Genomic DNA, 11,081 nt, shown 5'->3' on the forward strand with positions numbered 1-11,081 from the left:
AGAACAAGAGGTCTTGGTTCAAGTGATACTTAGGCTGGGGCTAGAGTCACGAACGGTGAGGTATCCTAGTAAGCGAGTTGAGTAGTCAAACCGAAGTGGGGGCTTAATGGTTCCAAGAAAGAAGTGTCTTGTGTCTTGTATTAGAAGTGTGTTTGTAAAGAACATTGATATTCCATAGTGAAGAAAAATCTCTCAGATCAGACGGGAGGTCTGCATGTAATTTTCAGTGGACCGCAAACGAACGAGGATGAAAATCATCAAGCGCATTTTCTATATCCCTATCTCTTTACAATTTTGTCTTTACTGCTTTGTTTTTTGATTGGCTTTATGTGATTAATTGCTTACTGTGTTAATCTGTTGTTAATCAAGAATCAATCTTAGGATAGTAAAGATCAAGAATCGTCACAGTTTTTACGAAACAAGAAAACTGATTTTCAAAGTATAACAATCAGGATAATCAATTAACGTACATATAATAATCTATTAATTGAACTGTCCTTAATCGATTAACTCTGTTGATAATCGATTAACTACAGTATTCTATGCAATGATTGGAAAAGCGGGACTGGTGATCCGCGCCATCTACTCACCCCCCCTCTAAGTGTAATCATACCTTTCTAGTATCCAACAATCATAAATTTTAATCGAATCTAGTAACAAGTTTAAATCATTGATGAATTTAAATTAAAAAACAACAATTTAAATGAAGAAGATATCTTTCTTTTAAGTATTTTGTTGTTAGTTATTATTTTGGATTAATATATTATAAATATAATTATATATACTTCTTTATAATTTATTATCTTATTATTTTTTGTCATGAATTTCAATTAAATCTAGTACCACTTGCTAAACTTTGGGCTAAGATATACCACTCGGCCCATTGCTTGAACTTCATGGTGATGTTTATGTGCTAGAAATACTTGTGTATGTATACCCTCTATATAGGTTGTGTAGTAAGTAAAACATGATGAATTTAATGGCAATTAAGTACAAGTTTAATATTCATGGATTAATATTTTAAGACTTTTTATATTTTTAACATATTATCTCACATTTATATATGTTAGTTATCATTATTCTTAGATAAAATTAAGAGTAAGAGTTTAAAATTTATGTAATGATAGTGTAAAGTTTTTTACACAATCAGTCAATCATCCACCATTGATTTGTATTACTTTTGTTTGAGAGTCAATGATTGTTAGGGATGGCAACGGGCGGAGTGGACACGAGTAGTGCTTTCCTGTAGCGAGTATTTACGGATACCCTGAGGATTTTTAAGTTTCAATATATATTTATAATTTTATAATAATCAATACATATAAAATAATTATTACATGAATAATAAAATTTATGTATATGTTAAATTTATCATATAAAATAATACAAAAACAGATAATATATAATTATAAAAATGTAATATATAATTTTATTTAATTAAAAAATAAATTTATAAATATGTGGGTACCCGCGGGACAGGTGTCATTATATTCGCTCCCACCTATAAGCTATTTTTATGGGTATTAGTTGTGAATATTTTAGCTGATACTCACTGAGCAAGTATTTTTTTCATCCCTATAATTAAGTCAAACAAAATATAATATTTTGTGAAAACAAATTGAAATAATAAAAGAGTTCGCATATATTTATTATTTTTGGTTCGTTATAAACTGTGTCAATGATTGTAAGGGGTGTTTAAATTACTCTTATAATATATCGTAACTAACCAAAATAATGAATAGACATGAACTCTTTAACTATTTTGATTTGACCTCATAATATATCATATTTTGTTTAACTTAATTATATATATTGTCATTTTTGTTTAAGTAATTACACTTATTTCTATTACAGAAATAGTAAATATAATGTAGGCATATAATTAGGAGTAATTTATATAGATTTAAAAATATGACATATGATTTATATAATTTGACTAAAAGTTAAGAGATGTAATATAATTTAGATTCAATGACTAATGCTGATAATATGGTATTCCCTCCAATCCTTATCTTTTATTATTTTGGGTTTTTTTTCTTCAAAAGTATTCTTGTTTTAGAATTTCAAGACTTGATTAATTTATTTCCAGCTCGAGCATTCATTGTATTCATCGTCTTTGTTATTAGTTTGACTTCCCGTCTTTATTAGGAAACAAGTAGATACATTATTTATCTTAAATAACAAAATGTAAGGAATGACCGAATGAAGGGAGCATGCTGTTGTACACTCTTTAAAAATGAATATTTTGAATCAGGTATAAATAATAAAACTTCTTGACTTATATAATTAAATAAATAATTTAAATTAATATTTTTAATTTCAAATTATATATTTTAAAGTATACCCTCGCCTCAATTTGGAGCTTCTTAATTCTATGATTTAGTTAACAATAATGATTTATTATATATATATATCAGTAATGCTTAGGTTATTCAAGTAAAAAGATATTATTCTGAAAACATGTCAACCTATTCCAAGCACATCCAAGTAAAATCATTTCCTTTTGCTTAATCATGTTGGATAACACATTAGAATTACTAATGTCTTCTTCTGTTGGAGAAAAGAAAATATAAAGAAAGAAAGAAAAAAGATTCAGAGAAATAAGTAAATGAGAAGATGGGTGATTTTATATATTTTTTTTTGGCAAGAGAGTAAAAGGGAAGAAAGAGAAGATAGAAAACATTTACCTCTCTTTCTCACTTTTTGGTAGGAAAAAGTGAGAAGTGATAAAATGATTAATTTGTGTAACAAAATTAGTATAACCATAATCTTCTTATTCCAATAAATGTTAATAAGGTTGTTTATGTTAATATAGAGGATAACATCTACAATTTTATATTATGTATTTTACTGTTTGTGTTATAGCAGCTATATATATGGAGTACAAAGAGATAATCAAGGATTCCATTTTTGGAAATAAACTATGTAAGGCAAATCAAGGATTATAGATATTCCTAAGGGTTAACGGTGAAAGAAAATTACAGTATAGAGGAGCTAGTTCTCCTATTTCTGCTCAATATCAAAAGGAAGTTGACTTTTTTCCCAATTTCATTTTGAATTATCCATTTTAATAGGGGCTTCATAAGGATTATTAATTAGATTGTTGCTCAGACATAAGTTTTTTATCCAACTACTATGGTTGAACACAGTGAAAGTAACTTAAGCCCTCATAAGAACTTTAACTGTGAAGTCGGGAATCACGAAGTCATACATTTTCGGAAGAACTTTACCTAACCATCGTAACAACTAGGAGTTAAACTCACAAATATACCTATGTAAAATACCAAATAAAGCAGATAATTTTGGGATGCACAACATTCTTTATCTTCAGCTTCTTGCAAATGAAAAAAATGTTGGTACTAGAACTGATAATATATTTACAAAATAGTTTCTGAAACAGTGAAACACAACATTTTTATGTACCAAGTTCAAGACAAAATCAACCTCCTAATATGGAATGACTTTCCAGGAAGATCATATTTTGCTTTTTTTTTTCTGTTCTCAAGAAAGAGAAACAGAACACACATTGAGCTCACTATGACAAAGACTTTCTATCTTTAAAATAGAAGAAACTAAGTTACCCATTGGCATAGACTATGTTCTTCATCACTATGGAATATTAACCGTAGTTTTTAGGGTATTGTTAAAAGAAAGTAAAATAAACATCAATTTGAGATTGATATTTATATACTGATATTATAAAAGTTTTTTTGTACTATCATTACAATATTATTTATATTTTAATTATCATTGATCAACTCTTAAATAATAACATAATATTCATAAATAATGTGTACAAAATAAATAAAAAAACAGTATCCATAAATATTAAACTATATTAATTTTATGATAGAAAATAATATGTAAACATATCAAAAAGTGTTACATCCTTATTCTATTAAAAGAGTAATACTATTATAATATTCCTACAATGAAAGATCACTGTCCAAAATTAATGACCCATTCACTCAGGAAATAAAGCCGACCTAACCCAAGTCAGATTTTTAATATTCTTTTACCTAAGGTCAAGCCACTTACTAAGACAAATCATTCACCAGCATGCTCCTGATTGAAAGTTGTATGTTTTAAACATGTGCACAAAACATATCAATAAAATCTTGTATATGGCTATTTAATAGAGATAACTAATAAATTTTTGATAATCTATTAAAAATTTAGTTTTAATTAATATTAATCATCAAAATATATAAGTACAATTATTTTCAAATATAATATATTGAATATGTCTTTACACACGTATGTGATTGTATTAATAGTCATAGTCGTATTCTTAGACAGTTCATAGCACCTGGCCCAAAAATTTAGTCTATAGCACACATTGACCACCACTGTTAGAGCATTTAGAGCCAACGGTTACCCCACGGTCAATGACAACGATTGAATTAGATAAGATTTTTTTGTTTTAACATTTTTTTCAGTATTAAAAAATGATTTTAAACCTACCTAGTGAAAAATCTATATATTGAAATAAAACTCATCCACATTTTTTTTCAATTGATAAGAACCAAATTAAAAATATTAGTTAGAACTCCTTACTACTTAGTTCAGTGATAACGAGTATACATAAAAATATGAGAAAATATTATCTAAAAAATAATACACACAAATAATATATTAATAATGTAAAAAACCTTACACTTTCAACACATATGTATCAAACTCAGAAATAGCATGAGCACACTATGTTTCTTAGTTATAATACAAGACAAAGAGTAAAAATTTTTTGGAGAAAAGTACATAATAAATATTGTTTTTATGAACAAATTTCTTTTCACTAATACAAGAAGGATGATAGCCCTGATTTCATTTACTAATAACATGTCAGGATTTGCTGATATGAAAATAGCATAAATATTTACTTCTTCATTTAACACTTGTATTGTAGAGGACATTAAAATTTAAAACACTCTTGCATGAACAAGAGTTCCTTCATGTCACCATGTGAGCTTATAATGCGGTGAAGGTGGCAGTTATAATTTCGGTAAATGAATTTATTGAGTCTTACACTACTAGACCCCAAATGCTTAAATGTCATATTTTTTGGCTTATTAAATATATTTTTTATTTAATGGATAATGAACTAATCTCTTCTTTCAGGTGTAACTTCAAGAAATTAAATTTTTGATCTTTCTAAATCTAGTAGGACCTTGCCACTAAATCAATGCCTTATTGGTTCCTTACCACTAAATATGAAAATGGAAGAGATCCACTTGCTTCAAGAGTAAATTTTTTAGACTTATTTTTTATCCTAACTATTAATTTTAAGAAAATTTAATAGTAAATTAGTGAGTATTTATGAGTTGAATTTTATAGAAAATGAAGAGGAAGATAAAACTTAAGATAAGTCAGAAACCTTCCCATTTTCCATTCTCTCATACAAAACTCAAATTGCAAATCAATCCTAAATAAATGAAAGAGCTAGTAATTCGGAGAAGAGGAAAAAATATAAATAAAACCAACAAAGAAATGAAAAGGAAAGTGAGAAAAAAGCAATAAGAAGATGCATCATGCAGTCTCAGTCACACTGTTATAGTTTATTTTAAAGACACCATTCCTTATCTTCGTGATAACGATTTCTGGTGTAAACGACGTCGTTATATAAAACCCTCGTTCCTTTCTCTTTCCGAGTTTATATTTCTATTTTCATTTCATAAGCATTCAAAGATGATAACCACTTTCAAATTATTTTCCCTCTTTTCTCTCAATTAATAGGTAAGTAAGATTCGCAAATGCTTCATTTATTCCGTTTTATTTCTCATATTAATTCATCATTTATATCTTCAGAATGTTTGAAACCCTAAAAAGTAAAAATTCTTTTTAAATTTTCTTATTTTTGAGATTCGCGTTAGAGGATAGAAAAAAAGAGAGTACATTTGCAATTTTTTTGTTAATTTCTTATATTTTTCATGAGTTTCTTAGATTTTGTATGAGTAATTAAAAAATGGGAATAAGATTAGCAATTCACAGTATTGGTTCTCGATTTATGATGCTTTGAACTCGGTGATTGTGAACATTCATGGTTTTTCTTTCTGTTTTTAAAGTTAGATGGTGCTAGATCATGTGGTATTCACTATTCAGTGAAGGAAATAGTATATTTGGTTAATAATTAATGCATCATATAGTATACAGTATATGGAAATAGATTTTTATTCAAACTAGTTTTAAACAACCTTATGAGGTGCTTGAATACTTTGTTAGACATTTACTTATCAATGGAGGTTATCATCTCTTCATATTTTTATGCTTTGTGTTGAATGTTCAATTGGAGTGGGAGGTTCTTGATATTTGATTTCTAATTGGGGTTGCCCATTAGGCTGGATTTAAATGCTTTTAGGATCATTAATATTCTGATGTATGGTCATTGAATAAAATTTGCTTGAGTTTCAAAATTGGAAATTAGAGTGTGCTTCTTTATAACCATGTAACCATGAAATCACAGTTTAATCTTCTTTTCCTTTTGTTCATTTTCAGGAGGAATTAGGATTAGAATTTCTCACTGGAAACTGACGTGGCTTTTGAATTCTCTATAATTATCTGGTACAGTGTTGGATATATATAATCTCTAAGGCACCGAGTATTTAGTCTTTGTGCTTACAAGTTAGATTGACTATTCTCTTTGTTTGCAGTTATCATGGGAGCAGCTTGTTGTGTTCCCATAAAGAATCATAGTCTTCCTAACATAACTGAAGGTGAAGGCTTGCATAGAGATGTTGTATGTTCACCATCATGGAGCTTTCAATGGGATAGTCAGGGGCATGTTGCTGGTGAAATTGAGAATACTCCCTATCATGTGTCTCGTGTAGTCAGAAGGAATGTCAGCATGGAGTTAAAAGGTTCGTTAAGTTCTGAAAGAGGTAATTTATCTGATGAGGGAAGCACTCTGGAGAGTTCTGTAACTCCTATTTCTCTCAAGTCCCCTGCTGATGAGGCACTGGTTGCCAATCTGATGACTCCATCGCCCGGTAAATGTTAAACCCTAAACTACGATATTCTTTTGTCCTTTAACCATAAACATAATGTTTGATAGTTCTTAGTTATAGCATTTAGGTCTTCCTCCATTCCCTTCCTTTCGAAGCTAGGTTCTTACTTTGGTCTCATAGAAGGGAATACACCAATTATAACTGATGGAGTCCTGTTCCTCTTTTGTGAAAACCTTTTATATGGTGCAATTATCCCACAAGAAATACTTATTTCTTTCTCAACATTTTTAGTCATTGAATCCCTTTGAGTATGCCTATTAAAACTAAAAGTTCAGCAACATTTACTTGAAGGAGATAAGAGTATAAGACTGAATACAAATAGGTGCATCAACACCGCACATGCACAATGAGTTATACAAAATAGTAGGTTTCTAACAGAATTGATATCTATCTTTCAAACAAGTCTTCTTTATATCAAACATTGCCTAGTTCTTTGCCTTTTCTTTTGCAATTTCACATCTAGTGCTATAAGACTTTTAAAATTGATTTATTGTGTTGAATGGTCCCAGATATTGTTTCTTGATGTTCATTTCCTTAACCTTTTTCTTTCAGCACTATGTTTCCTTTGGTTGCTATTTTTGTATTTCTGTATTGATTTTTCTTTCTTGTCCCTCTATGTGCTTGCTGCAGATCTGTCCATATCAAGCAATTTTTCTACAGTGGTTAGTTTTGAACAGCTGAATTGGAACCATGAACTTTATTTGTGTATAATATGATTTATATGCATTTTACTGTAGTACTTAGCTCACTTAATCGATATTCTTCTCTAGGTGAAGAATCCATCAGAATCTTCAAGGCGAAATCTTTCATTTTCAATATCTTCAGTTCTTTCAACACCGACAGCAGATCCTTTGCCCAATCATAATTATCATCATCTTCCCAACTCTATGCCATCAAGATGGGCACATCGTTCTCCAGGACACCCACTGTTGAGGCAGGTTTCAGATAGTCGAATATTGGGCCTGAAGTCACCAGACAACTCAATTTCTGAAGGAAGGCCATCGTTTGTACTCTCCGCTTGCAGCAATGAAATGGCAGCTGGATCCCAATGTGGATCATCTGATGGCTGGTCCATACGCACCTTTTCTGAGCTGGTGGCCTCATCTCAAAGGGAACGGTGGTCTTTTGACAGTGAGCATTTCGGCTCAGGTCGTCACAAGATTAGTGGATCCAGTAGCAGGTTCTCATATTCTCCCTCAATGGATCTACAATCTTGTGGTGCTTGCTCAAAGCTTTTGACAGAGAGATCAACAAGGAATAGCCAGAAGTTTATTGCCAACAATGACCTTTCAGTTGTTGCGGTGCTGGTCTGTGGTCATGCATATCACGCAGAATGCTTAGAGACTATGACACAAGAAGCAGATAAGTATGATCCAGTCTGTCCAAGTTGTATGGCTGGTGATAAACACTTGTCAAAGTTGTCCAGAAAAGGTTTTCGCACTGATTCGGATATAAAGGCCAAGAACCACAGGATATCCAGAAACAGTGTAATTGATAGCTATGTTGATGGTGACTTTGATGTTTTTTATCACCAAAAAGATATCGATCGAGGAGGAGAAGTGTCAAAGATGGAACCTAGCTCAAGCGCTAGCAGCTCATTTGGAAAGCCCTTCCTAAGGAGGCACTTTTCACTTGGGTCCAAGTGGAACCGATCTCTGTCGGAGAATGATTCTGGTAGGAAGAAAGGCTTCTGGGCGAGATATCGAAAAGATTGAGTTCCCTTTTCTGCTGCAAGAATCAGCCACTATCTAATGATGATAGCTGCAACACCAGCAGTTTAGAATTTAATATTGTCTACCTAGTTTTTACTGATAACTTTACATTATTTTTAAATTAATTAATTTTGATTTTAACCCGAAATCCCATCTTTGTTGGCATGATTCTAATTCATATGAATTGTATGAAAAGTTGTATAACGTATGGCAAAAATGCTGAGCCGAAGCAATGACTAACACAACACAAGCCGGTAGAGGAAACAAATACATGTATGTGAAAGATATAAGGACCTATTGTGATAATTCATAATTGTTATAGTTTGTATTTAAGAAGATTTTGCAGTTAAGTAGTTAATTGCAAATGGATCAAAGTTTAAGCAGCTCATGTTTAACTTTTCCAAGGTGAAAGATGAAGAAATAAGGACTACAGCAGGATTATTTTGATGGTAGAACAATTTACCTTCTGCATTTAGTGTAAATTACATCTTCAACATTTTCAAGTATTACAATAACTTTTGACCATGACATAACGCAAGATACTATTACTAGCCATGGTCCATGGAAATAAATATCAGTTGCTCGGAAACAGCATTAGTAAATGGCCTGAGAACTCTCTTCCCACCCCTTGAATTTCTTGTTTCTACAACTGAGAACTCTTTATGCTCTGGAGGGCAAGTCTCGGTACAGTGGTAAAATTGTTTGTCTTGTTACTATGATGTCAATTCCTTGAAATAGGTTCTTCGCTTGCGAAGGTAAGTCACTGTACATCTACTCTTCCCGAATCCTATTAGATGGGAGCTTAGTGCTCTATCTTGGACCACCCTTTTTAGGTTGTAAGTACAAACTGGGCCACCCTTCTTTTCATGCATTAACATTTTTCTTTAGACTTTTCATTTTCATCATGTTGTTTACAATTATATGTGGGATCTCATTATAAAGGTTCTCTTTTGTGATTGTTGAAATTTGACAGTTGGTACCATATACTAGTAGAATGCTTCATCATTGTTTTCATGCATATTAACCTAGTGGGCGAGAATAGAATTACATACAAGCAACCCATGCAAACATGAATACACGTTCTTCTCTTAACATCAAGCAAAGACTGAAAAAGGCAACAAAATATAGCATAAACATTAGCAATAACAAGAAATGGTAATGTGGAAGTTGAAAATAAATAGACTCAATAGCACTCAATTAATATGCATGAAAACAATGATTAAACACTCTACTTGTACATGGTGCCAAGTTTTTAAGTTTCAACACATAACAGTGATAAGCATAATTAGATACAACAATAGAATGCTTTCTTAAACCATGCCATATTTTAAATTAAAATTTCTGCAACTATAAAGCCATCTATAGTAACAAACACTAACTTCTGGAATGTAGAGTTAACCAGGGTTATAAAAACCAGTTCATGCCGGCCAGTTCAATCGGTAAACCAATGAACCGATCTCAATACTAGTACGGTACAGTAATTATACCGGTCATGCGATCATATCGGTTAAAACCGGTCAAAACCGATCATACCGGCCGGTTTTCAATTGGACCGTACCGGTTATACCGGCCGGTTTTATTTAAAATTAATTTTTTAATGAAATTGAAAAAATATTGATTTTTTTACTAATTTTTCAACGTTAATAATAATATATTATATTTTTATATCTAATTTCGCCGATATGCGATTTAATTAGTGAACTATCGGTTAAACCACTATACCAATAACCGGTAGGATATTATCAACATTTGGAGTTGACTATTCCAATTCACTCAAATATTCTTCTATACCAAAATCATGTATATCAACTTTGTGCTCAACACGTCTACGATTTAACATTCCTTTTATTAAATGAAAAAAATTCGAAGAAGTTCAATCAAATTTGGATACAACTTTGAAAGAAAAAAAAATCAAATACTAAACTGCTATCAGTATACTCATAAACATTTGTAACTTGTAAGCTTCTAAGCTGGTTTCCAATGATAAGGAGTTAGATGTTTTCCTCAATTTAAGGCCATTAAATATTTAATCATCACTGTTTTTTTGGGTTAATTTTAATAATCAGTGTTAGTGTAACCTATTGCATATACATCTATAGATAAGCATTAATTATAAAATAGTTTGTCTCATATACTAACTATTTGATTATATATTTTCGCGCCCCGATTTTCTGCCGTACAAATTTGTTTAGAGTCGTCACTATGTAGAAAAATCTTTTAAGCCTAATTACCTTGGGCTTTTAGATATTTGATATCCAGGTTCGAGAGTCGTTACAAAGTAGGGAAGATATTAGCATCCTATCCGCCCACTTTAAGCGGTACCTTCATTAAAATATATGACGTTATTATTATTATTATTTATTTTTAT

General features: G+C 30.9%; 1 protein-coding gene across 3 annotated transcripts; it reads left to right on the plus strand.

The window, feature by feature from the left end:
- Positions 5,522 to 8,911, plus strand: LOC109347679. Of its 3 annotated transcripts, none has more exons than XM_019587669.1 (5): positions 5,523 to 5,733; positions 6,493 to 6,558; positions 6,648 to 6,983; positions 7,632 to 7,663; positions 7,772 to 8,911. In XM_019587669.1, exons 3-5 carry the CDS (start codon positions 6,653 to 6,655, stop codon positions 8,714 to 8,716), a joined length of 1,308 nt encoding a protein of 435 aa, XP_019443214.1. In that variant the 5' UTR covers positions 5,523 to 5,733; positions 6,493 to 6,558; positions 6,648 to 6,652; the 3' UTR covers positions 8,717 to 8,911. The 3 variants fall into 3 exon arrangements, with proteins under 3 accessions (XP_019443217.1, XP_019443214.1, XP_019443216.1); XM_019587671.1 differs by having other exon boundaries at positions 6,648 to 6,977; positions 7,626 to 7,663; XM_019587672.1 differs by lacking the exon at positions 6,493 to 6,558 and having other exon boundaries at positions 5,522 to 5,733.

The sequence above is a fragment of the Lupinus angustifolius genome, chromosome LG05, assembly GCF_001865875.1.
Source record: "Lupinus angustifolius cultivar Tanjil chromosome LG05, LupAngTanjil_v1.0, whole genome shotgun sequence".
NCBI classification, from domain to species: domain Eukaryota; kingdom Viridiplantae; phylum Streptophyta; class Magnoliopsida; order Fabales; family Fabaceae; genus Lupinus; species Lupinus angustifolius.